Source organism: Phaseolus vulgaris, chromosome 2 (assembly GCF_000499845.2).
Source record: "Phaseolus vulgaris cultivar G19833 chromosome 2, P. vulgaris v2.0, whole genome shotgun sequence".
NCBI lineage: Eukaryota > Viridiplantae > Streptophyta > Magnoliopsida > Fabales > Fabaceae > Phaseolus > Phaseolus vulgaris.
Window position 1 is genome coordinate 26,977,795 of NC_023758.2, and position 13,129 is coordinate 26,990,923.

At 32.7% G+C, this 13,129-nt stretch overlaps 2 protein-coding genes across 5 annotated transcripts; both read left to right on the forward strand.

The window, feature by feature from the left end:
- Window positions 1-235: 235 nt before the first annotated feature.
- Window positions 236-3,006, forward strand: LOC137811139 (mediator of RNA polymerase II transcription subunit 32). Of its 3 annotated transcripts, none has more exons than XM_068612749.1 (3): window positions 236-448; window positions 1,514-1,748; window positions 2,368-3,006. In XM_068612749.1, the coding sequence occupies exon 3, from the start codon at window positions 2,373-2,375 to the stop codon at window positions 2,811-2,813; it is 441 nt and encodes a 146-aa protein (XP_068468850.1). In that variant the 5' UTR covers window positions 236-448; window positions 1,514-1,748; window positions 2,368-2,372; the 3' UTR covers window positions 2,814-3,006. The 3 variants fall into 3 exon arrangements, with proteins under 3 accessions (XP_068468850.1, XP_068468851.1, XP_068468852.1); XM_068612751.1 differs by having other exon boundaries at window positions 345-520; XM_068612750.1 differs by lacking the exon at window positions 1,514-1,748 and having other exon boundaries at window positions 248-448.
- Window positions 3,007-7,133: 4,127 nt separating this feature from the next.
- On the forward strand, window positions 7,134-13,129 carry LOC137811140 (uncharacterized). Of its 2 annotated transcripts, none has more exons than XM_068612752.1 (4): window positions 7,134-8,800; window positions 11,372-11,427; window positions 11,510-11,702; window positions 12,628-13,129. In XM_068612752.1, the coding sequence occupies exons 1-4, from the start codon at window positions 8,150-8,152 to the stop codon at window positions 12,976-12,978; spliced, it is 1,251 nt and encodes a 416-aa protein (XP_068468853.1). In that variant the 5' UTR covers window positions 7,134-8,149; the 3' UTR covers window positions 12,979-13,129. The 2 variants fall into 2 exon arrangements, with proteins under 2 accessions (XP_068468853.1, XP_068468854.1); XM_068612753.1 differs by having other exon boundaries at window positions 7,922-8,800; window positions 11,513-11,702.

Sequence of the window (13,129 nt, forward strand, 5' to 3'; positions counted from 1 at the left end):
CAATATCAAATATTAGTTTTTAAAATACAATCATTTAGCTAATTAAAACAAACTATATTATATATACGTGTAAAATTCTAATTTAGGTATACGTTGATATACATAACTATTCATAAGTTAGTTATTAATATTAAAGTGAAAATATTAATATATGTTAATGTGTATTTTGTAAAATAAAAAAATATGATGCATTGATATGTTAAAAGTTAAAAATGTCAAAAGTCAAAATTGGTGTGAGTTAAATCTTAATCTAGCTATGCACTTACCTCATAAAAAACTCCACTCATAACACAGGGACAGAATCTTACAAAAAGCATATAAACTTTGACAGAGGAATAAACAACAGAGGAGTTTTCATTTCAGGTGTTGGTTAATTAGGGTTCGTCGACGCGCAAAGCTCTCGTCCCACACGCACAAACAAAGAGACATTCTTCATCAAACCGAAACGGTATCTCTCAACAGATTTGTGCTCTGCATCTTGAATTGCCAATGATATATGTTTTCTTGGTATGAATTAGAGGTAGGGTAAGGATTATTTGTCTGACACTGCAAATTGGGGTTGTGTATGATGCATTTCTGTTATCATTGTTTCAAACCAAGAAATAAGAAACAGTGATTTAATTGAATTTAGTTCTCGTGTGGCTAGGTCAGATAAACTAAACTAATTCTTGCTGTGCTTGTATATTAGTTTGTTTTCCAGTGGCCTTCTAATTTAAAAGTCTAATTTGCACCTGATCATCAGAAATAGCCCAATGAGATTCAATGATTAAGTGGTTAAATTATATTATCTCTCTTGATTTTGTGTATGCCCTAAGAACTCGGCTGATCATTCTGAAGATAACAGTTATATCGATTTGAATGCCTATCTTGAGAAGAAATATAGTTCAATGTCTATGTCATAAGAATGTGCCTCAATCAATTAGTATATATGTTGAATGGTTATTGCTGAATATGTTCTAGGACAACTGCAAGAAAGATTCTCAAACTCAAGAGTCTAAGTATTACTTCACATGAGAAAGAAAATTAAGTCATAAAAATTAAATATATGCCATAAGAATGTGCCTCAATCAATTAATATATATGTTGAATGGTTATTGTTGAATATGTTCTAGGACAACTGCAAGAAAGATTCTCAAACTCAGAAGTCTAAGTATTAGTTCACATGAAAAAGAAAATTAAGTCATAAAAATTAAATAATTAGAAATTGATAAATATCAAATTTCTATGTACAATCCTCTAATTATGTTTGTTAATATTTGTCTATCGTCTAATATCTGATTTATTTTCTGGAGATTTTTACAAATAAGAGATGTACTTAGATTGACCCCTGTTGAGTATGATCTATTCTCAGACATTCTTTAAAAAATACACTGCTCCAAATTCAACTGACAAAACCAAATGAAATTTGCAAAAAGATTTTGCAATTAAAAGAAACAGAGAGCATTCCAAAAAAAAAACTGCACCTCAATTAAATGAAAAAAGTATAATTTGGAGCACATCTTGTATTTTGCAGCCCAATAAAAAAAAATCTTAATTACAACCCTAATTCCACACCACCCAACGGCACCACCGGGACAACCGTCGACCTGCAACGCGCGACCACCGCACGAACGCACAAACCGCCACCACCGCGCCACGTCCTCTGCCCAATCGCCACCACCGCCGCACTCGTTCAGAGAAGACGCACCACCTCCGCTCCAGAGAAGATGCAATGTGACTGAAACCAAAACGCAACGCGAAACCCTAAAGTGAGTTTATTCCATTTAATTTTCCCCATTCAGAACGATATCTTTTTGGTTAAAACGAAAACTCAACTGAACTCGCCAACTCAGAGCAGACTCGCGAGTTTGAACAAGTTCTTTCCGAGTCTGCCAAATTTACTCAAAAACCGAGTTTACTGCCGAGTTGATTCGCAAGTTTCACAACCATGATTGTAAATTGAATTGAAATCTTCTTGATTGGCTACAATGACAGATTCGAATTTATAATATCAGGGTTTGGCAGATTTTAGTTTCACTGTATTAGATTCATAACCAGTAATTTTCTTTTACCTTATAATATTTCTATTCCTGATCACATACTTGATAAAATGTAATTGATGGATCTGTGTATAATATATGTTTATAGGGTGCTTGGTATACCAGTGTTTCTCCTACCACCTTCTTTTTTTGATAGTTCAACAATTCATACTGTGTTGTGTTTCTTAGTGATATTTTAGTCTTGCATACAAATATATTATCTGGATAGGAGACAAATAGCTTGTGATATTAGTAGCTACTGTTCTCAAGCTTTAATTCCATTGGTGTTACTTTCCCTTAGGATCTGTAGTTACAAGAATCTTAGAATTGATTTGTTTAACACAAGCAGGCCAAATGGACAGTGTAGTTGATTCTCTGAATAATGCCTATCAAGATTTTGTTGCCGCCGCTGCCAATGTGTTAGAAGCGAAAGAAAGTGCCGGTTCTGTTAAAACAACAGCAACAGATACTGCTCTGGAGAACTTTAAGCAGAAGTGGGAATTGTTTAGAGTAGCATGTGATCAAGCTGAGGAGTTTGTGGAGTCTGTGAAGCAAAGGATAGGATCCGAGTGTCTGGTGGATGAGGCAACAAGGCCTGTGGCAGGAAAACCTGGACAAGCTACCATGACTGGTCTTCCTCCCATAAGTGCAGTTCGGTTGGAACAGATGAGTAAAGCAGTTCGATGGCTTGTCATTGAATTGCAGCATGGTTCTGGAGCTAGTTCTGCTAATTCAGCTCTTTCCCATCCCTCAGCTGCATTTGATGCGAGATTTTCTGAAGATGCTACTCAATAGCATTAGGGTAACTGTGATGATTAATGTTACATATTTCTGTATGCTGATCTTGCTTAGGTACTGCTTTAGCTAATATTAAGTATTAGCTCTTTGTTAAGCTGTTAAAGAGTGTAACTTGTGTGCATTGTGCATGAGACAACAATCCTTAATTTTATGTTGGTGATAATTAATGTATTTTATTTTACCCTATAAATTAACATGAGTGAATTTATTAAACACTGTAAAATGTATTCATACAAGTAGTGCAATTCAGAAATTTCATTGACACAAAGACCACATCCAAACTATATACATTGTATTGTAGATAAGAGGACCAACGAAGTATACAACAGATTGATTAAATTAAATTCACTCCAAAATATGAAATAGAACATGTAACCAATTCTTTAAATTAATTCAACTATTAAATATGAAATACAACATGTAGAAATGCCCACAAATTTAAAAGTAATTGGAATATGTAGTTTGAAATAATTTTTTAATATTTTAGTATGGAAAGTCTATATTAATTTTGAAATATTTTGGATTGTTCATTTCAAAATATTTTATAAATATATATTATTAGAAACAGGATGTGCTTCGTAAAACAGTTTAGAATTTATTTAAAAAATTGAAATGATTTTAACAATTGTATCTTTGATTTAAATATTTGTTGCATCTATTTGTATTTAATTATCGAAGGCAACATGTCTTTTGAGAAAATTAAGGACCATCCATTCGACCCAATATTTTCACTAGTGCTACCCCCTTTTTTATATATGCACTGTATATTTTTTTGAAAACCTTAGGCCCATTCAGCTGGCCAAACCTTTTACTATTTACCACTACTTCTTTTATTTATAGATCTACCAGTTCTTATTTTGTTTAAAAAGTTTCGGCTCATTCATTAGGTCCAAATCTTCTGCTATTTGCTATTTATTTTTTAAAATATACCATCACCAACGTTTTTTTAAAGTAAAATAAAAAATAAATAAAAATATAATTTTTTACACTAAATTTTAGATACATGTATGATTTTTGAGTATTTATATGACCATTCACATTACCTTCTATTATTTCCAACAAAAATTAAAAAATATATTTTCTTTTAAATAAATTTTACACAAATAGTGAACAATATCGGTGTACCGTTTGTATTATCTTTGTTTACGGTATGATTTGTAAATAATATTAAGCATAATCGTTTCCATTGTGTAGTAGTCCAAACAAAGTGACTTATAAAAAACATAAAATCTTAAAGAAATAAAATTAAAAAAAAATCTAAATTAAAAATATATAACTTAAAAAACTTTTTGATTTTTAGAACTGCATAAACCATAATTTTTCATTGTAAATGAAAATAAGTAGTATTCAGGCCAATCATTGTCGGACAAATTAAAAAAATTCCAAAAATATATTTTTTTATTCATGCATTTTATATTTTTTCTTTTTCGAGATAAAGTAAATATTTTTAAGAACCCACACTCATTTTCACGTTGGACATTGTATTTTGCAAAGCATAGTTTTAGGTTTTTCTGTAGTTTTAATTGTAACTCTTTTATTTTTTTGAATTTTTTTTTCGTCCCACAATAATCCCGATAGTGACATAGACTTACAAAAAGACTTCACAGTGTTCTACCAAACACTTGAGTCTTACATGATCTATTGTTGAAAACATCCATCTTAAAAATGACACATTATCTTATTTTATGTTTTCAATACTTAATCAAAACTATAGGAGTTAGACTTTTGTTCTAACACATTACTATTACTTTGCTTGAAGTTGTGCACGGTGATGATTGATGCTCATAAGGTGTTATGTGTAGTATTCACTAGTCAACACAAGAATCTTGAATTAAGCAATGCAAACCAAATCATTGTTTGTCAGTGTCTTTAATCCTTGAAACAATTACTAGATGAATTGTGGCGCGCAATTGTTTTTTCTTTTCGTGGCTTGAATCAGTGATACATTTGAAGTTGTTGCAACTTTCATTTGGATCGAACAATCTTTGGTGATTGAATCGTAATAGCATGAACATATTGTTTAAAGATACACTTATGATTCAGTTTCGTTGAATTGTAAATGAGATTTCCTAATTCGAGCATTTCCTTAAGCAACTATTGAGCATCAATTTTTTAGGTCAAATTCATATGTTAATTTGGAAATATTTAACACAATGAAGAAATTGAAAGTGCAACAACTCCTTACATCAATTTGTTTGGTGCTTTATTCGAATATTGGAGAATAATCTATTGCAAGTGGTGGCAATTGGTACAATAATTAAATTTCATTAGCAATAAAGATAAGTGTCATTCAATTTGAGAATTTTTAATGAATTGAAACAATGAAAGAAGCAAGTGTGTGAACAAATTTCTTATATTTCTTTGAATTGATTTAAAGTGGTTTAATTCTACATGAATAATGTGTATCAATTTTAAACAGTGGTTTTATTCAATGTGAAATTAATTCAAGTATGAGTTGTTCAATTACAAAGTATTTGATTTAGTATAGTGCAATAGCATTCTAGAAAATAACTACAATGCTTGTTTATGTTTTAGTGATATTTGTTAAGTCTTGGTTGTTGTTTGGATGACTTTATTTGCGTGGCAATCTATTGAATGATGGAGTTGGTCCAATCGATGCAATCAATAATTTTATTCAAATCAATTTTGTTTTGTGACCATTTGAACTGAAGTAGTGTAATATTTAAAGAGTGTAAATGTGTTGATTAACTCATATAATTGTTAAATTTTCTTGATCTTTCGGGTGCTATTTTTTTATTCTTAATTGGACTTGAGTCTCTAGTCCATTAATTTCTTTGAGTTCTTAATTTTCTTGTATCCTAATTATGAAATGTAGTTTTATGTGATAACTTATTAGAGAATCTTAACTTGATTTTTTTTAATTATTTATCTTTACTTTGTTTTGCAATTTTCTAGTAATAATTATAAATACCACTACTCATGTTTTTTAAAATACTTTTTTTTGCCATATTTTTACTCTCTTTGTTTTAACATATTTCTTGCTTTTGTGGTTTTTTTACTTGTCTTTAAAGTTTTGTTGTTGTCTTTGAGTTTTAATTTTCTTCACCTCATTAATATAACTTTTATGTATTTATATATTTCACTTTGAATATAATTGTTTGATTGATTGAATGTTCTTCTTAAGAATTAAAGAGGACTTTGAGTAAGAGTGCTTAACTTTCAGGATATATGTATGACTAATTGAGTAAATACTTAGTGAGCACTTAGGTCATATGTTTTTTTTCTTAATTGTGCTAACTATTTGTTTGTGTAGATACTTTTGATTTTTTTTTACGAGATGGATGACATGTTGATATTTGAAAATCAAATTTTCACATTTGGATGTAAAATTGATCATGGATCATATTTTTCATAGGAGAGAAAAAATGAAAAACTTCATCCATTCATTGTTAATTGCCATGATTTTCATATTGTTACTTTGTGTTATTACATGTTTGTAGGATATGCTACAAAATGGTGGAATCAAAGACACCTTGTGTTGAAATTGAGAGAAAATCGTAAATTTTAAATTGACATTTCTTGGTTCAGACGAAATAAGCAATGCCACTCGATCTTTATCAAACTGAAAAAAAATCTTTTTTCCATAGATGAGGATCCCACTAGGGCACCTTCAACTTCTAATACGCTACAAAAACTATATCAGAATTATTTTCAACGAGTCCATGGGATGAAGTCCCATTTTTTCAATTAGGTTCAGGTAGAGAACAAAGATCTTGAATAACTGATTTGACAAAACAACTCAAAAGATGAAAAAAATGTTAATTTCTTCATACTCATTCCAAGTTCAAAATATCATTTGTACAAATAAAATTCTCTCGTCAGATGATTTATTCTTCACATCAATAGAGATACAATCTATGGAACAATTACTTAAAAGTACATTTTGTAAGACAATCTTCTTTTTTATTGATAAGAAAATATTCATGATCCTTATCAAAATGAACGGATCTTAAGTAAGATAAAAAAATTCCAAATTTATTTATAAAATAGAAAGCTTTATTAATATTTATGATAAATAAAATTGTACAATATTAATTCACAGTGTCATTGTTAATGTGAGAAATGAATAACAACAATAAACTTGAATATTACTTGAAATGAATTTATATTTTACTATTGAGAAAAAAAAAAGAGAAAAACGAAATGAGAAGAAAAAATATATAAAAAGTATTCCTATTTAATTATCTTTTATGATATACAGACTTAATTCTAAAATATTTATTGTCCACCAAATTGACATCTACAACTATTGGTATAGTCTTTATAGCTGTGGACTTGTCATCTAGTTGTTCCCTCACTTTTTTCTTTCTGCTTTTTTGGCTATCTTCCTTTCCATGTGCTTTTGCTTATAGCTTCTATTCCAGACCTAAGGTACAATCATCACCCCTTTATTTCCCACAACCTTATAACCACTAATCATTTTTTCTCAAACACACTGTTTCTTCCCCTGTCACTGCTTTTCCCTTCACACTTACTTTTTAACTTAATACTTCTTATTTTAATTCTCAATCATTCTTTTTTTCACTCAAATCACTTTTTTAAACAGTAACAAAAATTCTTAAATGCCTTATTGCCACTAACACCTCGTTTTTATATTTTAAAAATTTCAATTTATTCCAAAAGTTCTGTTTAAATATGAGTATTCTGTCATTTTCATTTTCTGAAGATACCACCACTCTGTGCACACATTGGCAGAGAGAGAGCATAGACCCACATTTCTTTTTGCAACTCTTCAAAATAGTAAAAAGTGAATTGACAAGCCTTTTTATACACTTGCACACATCACACTTTTTAAGACTAATCTAAAAACAAAAGTCCTCAATCATTCATTCATGTCATCCAAGAAAGAGAATAAGAAAATAAGTTTGTTGTATTCTATTTTATTTATTAATATTACAAGCTTGTAATTCAATTCTATAAAATCAATTCATGAACTAAGATTTATATCTTTTTATATACAATAAAATTCTCTTATTTTTATTTGTAGTCGTGTGAGATCTCAAATATGGTAATGAGATCTCCACCATAGCTTAGCTAATCATGTTATTGATGAGAAGTAAATAGAGAAACTTGGTTGTGAAAAAATATTTGAATATGAAATGAGAAGTGTTTTAAGTTGAAAAGAGATGGTTAAAAGAAGCATGAGAGACAAAGGGCACACATAAAAGGACAGAAAGGCACTGTTTCTCTTTTGCTGAGTTCTAGAAGTCCCACACAGCAGAAGCAAAACCAGCAACACCAACAAACGCTGCACCACCATTCATTAAAGCCATTCACAGGTCCCAGAGACCAACACCCAAACCCTTGTCGCAATGGCCGAAGAGAAACAGCAGCAACAAGAAGAAGACACTCACAAGCTGTTGCGTTCGTATTTAGGGCTAAGCTTCTCCATGTTTCTAGCCACGCTGGCAAACAACTCCGTGCCGGCGCTGCAGGGAAAGGTGCGCATGCTGTCGCAGCGGGCGGCGGAGGCGGCGGAGGAGCTGCGCCAGATGAAGTCGCGACGGCAGGAGGACTCGAAGGCGAACGCTCGCGTGGTGGAGATCTTCGCGTCGCACCGGAACGCGTGGCAGGCGGAGGAGAAGCGCCTGCTGCAGCAGATCGACGCGGCGGCGGAGGAGATCGCGCGCCTGCGGGGGCGCGTGGTGGAGCTGGAGGAGTGCGTGACGCGTGCGGAGAAGGAGGTGGGTGAGCGGGACGAGATGATTGGGTTCATGTCGCGGAGGATCGAGGAGGAGGGATTGGGTGGCAGGGAGCAGTATGGTAAGAAGAGTGGGGAATGGTTTCAGAAGGAGGAGGAGGAGGAGGAGGAAGAGGATTTGGTGGGGTCCACTAGGAGTTTGGAAGAGGAGATTGAGGTTATCTATGAACAGCATAGTCAACATTTTGGAAACAATGGCTTTGATTCTGAGTTCATGGCCTCTGCTTCCAAGTTCTGGTCTGAGAAAGCCTCGCTTTGGCAGGTTTGTGGATTTCTCTTTAACTTGGTTGACTTTGATTACGTTTTTTTCGCTGAAATTTTAGATGAGTGTGTTTAAATTGGCTTATTTTGATTAAATAATTGCTTCTTCTTGTCTTACTTTTCGGTAAAGGTTCATAATCAACACATGCATAAGACAATTTGAAGTTTACAGAGACAAAAGAAAATGGTGCTTGCAATTTTAATTTACTTAGTTTTGGATTAAATATGTTTTTAGTCGTTTCATATCATGGCAGTATTCGCTTTCTGAAAAGCAAACTTTTTTTGGTCTCTCCTAGTTATAAAATTGTGTGATGTGTGGTCCTGTCATTCACAAAAAATTGTCACTGTTCAATATCTCTCCTCATCCTTGAAAACTAAGAATTACTCATCACCCATTTTTACACTCGAGAGACGATAATAGAAAATATTTTTGAGGTATTAAAACTCATTTATAAGGGAGTAGAAAGATATTTAATTCATTTTTTTCTAAAAGTGGAAGATAGTTAATACTTTTATCATGGTTAAAAAGTGGGCTATGGCGAAAAGTTTTTTTCTTTTTCAAGGACGATGACCTGGTTTAGGATTCTGGGTCAGGATGTTTCTGCTCCGTTCTAACCTTGTGGTGGACTGTTCATTTACCGCACCACTTTTTACTCGATTTTTAAGGTTATAGCTTTAGGAGAGTACGACATAACTTTTGCTCTAGACATCACTTTTCTAAGAGGAAAAAGAAATGGCATATGTAATGGCAACTTGGGGGTCCGAGAGGCCTTCTTTTTCCCTTTGGAGTTTAGATGTAGTTGGTTAGGTTTCATAATGTTCGCCATGGTGGAGCCATGGACCATCCAATTGTTATTTGTCTACTTCTGTCCTTTGCTTGTAGCAATCTGTCCCCTATTGCATGTTATGCTGCTCTGCATGCCTGGTCCACTTTACTTTCAGGCAGTAGTCACCATTCTTATCCGGTGCTGAAATATAGGGCCTTTATTCTCTAGGTTCTTCATTGTCTGTGCTGGGGACATGGTTGCTAATCGCTTAAGTTATTGGTGTTGGTTGGTGGTTCATGCATGTTTTGATTATATTATGCATACCCCAAAGAAACCATAGTCTGCATTATGGAGAGTGTACGTTGAATTGCATTCACAAATGATGAAAAGTGTACGTTGGTTCCAAACGAATTTTTTAGCAGAACTGAAAAATATGACCTTTTTTTTTTAGTTTGCAATCGATGAATTCTAAACTCACCCTTAGTATGCATTGATTGACATGGAAAAGGTCTAGCTCTGCTCTTTGCTGCTGGTATCAGGGTCTCGCAATCTTTTACTCTTTGCTATTGCAAACAGCAGTTGGCAAACACATGTTTTATTCTTCGAGAGTGGTTGACGAAGGAAATATACGACAGGCTAGGGATATTTTTAAAGCACCCACTAGGGAGAAATGAATTTCTTGTTTTATTAGATTTAGACTTTGGGTAGAAGTGGGTTTGAAATAATTGATGTTAGAAAATTGATTTGTTTTTGGAAATGATGTTTTGAAAGCGAGTTTAGGAATAAATGATTTTGTTTAGATGATAAAGTGAAATCTCCTTTAAATTGTAAATCGATGATAAAGTGAAATCTCCTTTAAATTGTAAATCGCATGAGTATGAAGTTGTTGTATATTTATCTCTACTGTATAAACCGGACTGAATCCGTCTGGTGTCCAGTCCTTTAGAACCATAAAATCCATTTTCAACTGAACCAGTTAAAAATCCGGCTTAAAACTGATTCAAAACAAGTCTACAGTTTTTTCTAAAATATTTTTAAATGTTATTTTGATTTTTTTCCCTTAAAAATAAAATAATGTAAAGTATTTGTCATTTTCTTTTCGAGTAACTTTTTATTTTCAAAAAACATTATTATGTATGTTGAACCTTAAATATTAATATTATGATATATTTGATTTTTATGTGTATTTTGAATGTTAAAAACTTATAAAATATGTTATTTTTAGTTTTTAGTATTATTAAGTTATGATGTTATATTTCTCTATTGTTATTTTATATATTTTTTAATTATTTGTATTATTTTATTAATACGTGTGATCAATGAACCTTCATTGACAGTCTCAAAACATAGATATTTATTTGTTCGCTCCTATTTCTATTAATTAAATTGTCCCATAAATATTTTTTGGTTTTTTGTTTCTAAAATATCATTTTGTTGAGTATTATCAACCAATAATAAATCACATGAAATGGTCTAAGCAAACTAGGTATTCATTAAAATCGATTAATCAGTGATCCCCCATTAACTATTTCATATTGCAGACTAGTGATCAATGCAAACTCTAACCTTTGGAAAGTATAAAAGAACCCACCATCCTACCTAAATTCTTAAAGGCACTAAGTGAGAAAACTTTTGTTTCAAAAAGTACCAAGAAGATCTAAGCTCATTTGACTTCATATTTCATTACACCTGAAATAAAAACCATTATGTTAGTTTTCTCAATGTTTTACCAGGCAACTTTTAAGGAACTACTTGTCCACATACTTCTCTTTCAATTTCTGACCTGTAAATGTCTACTCTTCCAGGATGTACAGTACGAATCCCTTGAATCAATGTATAATACAAAGCATTTCGTTGCAAGGTAAATAATTGATAGTGTAAATGCAGATAACTTCTGAAGCATTTGGAATCATATCCAACTAAACGAATTTTTTTCCCCCCAGAAGGGAGTCTCCCTGGAAGGTAGATGGTGATTCTGCTGGAGTTTCCTCTAAACTTAAATTACTTGAGCAAGACTTACTAAATCTAGAGAAGATTGGTAAAAATGATCCTTCCAAGGTGTCATCTTTGATTAAGAAGCAGGCAAAGAGATATCAAGGGCTTTCAGAAAAAATAGAGGATTTATGCCGAAGAATAGTAAGTAACTCATGTCTTATTTCTTCTTTTGTTTTAGGTGTTGCTATGTTGCAAATTGTAATTGATCTAAAAGTTGAAATCATAATAATTCTTTTCTCTTTTTGCTTTAAATACTTAAAAACCTTTAATTAATTGTGAGGCACTGCCTGTATATTTTGAAATGTGTCTTTTGAGGTCAGCTGATATGTAAAGTGTACGGTGTCAACTGCCTATCAATAAACTTCTGTACATCCCGTTAGTTGGTATATGTCCTTTAAAACTCTATTGAGAAGTATAAATTATGGTGATATTCTGAAAATAAATTGTCTGATATGTCAACCTACTAATATAATTTATCATTGGTCCCATGTTGATGGTTGTGTCTATAAATACCATATTTTAATTTAATATTTTGTTCGGGAATTGAATACAGGTCCATGAGTACACATAGAACTATCAATACCATATTTATTGGATGTGATGTATTATGTATATATGTAAAACCAATGGTCAGACTGTCTCTGGGGTGGAGCAAGCTTCGTGCCAACTGATTGATTATATAAGATATTTATTGATGGTTATGTGTGTGGCTATCAACTGCTTCATCCAGGAAATGAAAAATTAAAGCTTGTATTATTTGTTGTGCTGTGCAAGCATGATGCACAACGTTATGGATCGGGGATTGAAAGAGACACCGAAAATCTGATGTTAGTACTTCTGTTTGTAGTGTGGATGTTAGTCTGTTTTGAAGAAACTTGACTTTAAAGTTTACGTTATAGGTAGAGGCACCACCTACTAATGTATTTTCTTCCAAAACAACAGCCCCCCTGCAAGCCTGCTTCTGCTGACATAATCTTATTGCTTCATTTAGTTAAAGTTGGACCATTTTTCTTTGTCACATAAGACCGATTGCAATTTTGGGCCTGACACCCTTATTTTTGAACAGGCTAATGATCCCTGCGAGCCCTCCCTCGGTTCAGAATTCCGAACCCAAACTCAAACAGAATTTTTATTGGAAGCATTTCGGCTTCAACAGGGGGTATCTGAAACTGGACAGAACCTAGTGTCATTGCAAACTGAAATTGGGAAGAGCAATTACAGAGATGAGTTGAGAAGCGAGACCACACTAACCACAAGACGGTCTTTGGAGTCTACGAGGAACAACTTCAAAGAAATCCAGCGAAATCTGGAGATATGGTTGGCCAGAATTATTGGCGATCTTGAGGGGATTCTTTCACGGGAAGGGGCATCTCGTGTAAGAGAATATTATATTTCTAGATATCCTTTTGTTCAATAGAATCTGAGACTGGTAGCAGTAGGAAGCCTCACCTCTAAAGCTAACAAGCTATCTCTTGTGGGTATGTATATTTTTTCAATTCATAAAAGTGGTAGTTGGATATCCCTGTGAAATGAAATCATACCGCTGCTGCTTATGTTGGCATCTTAAA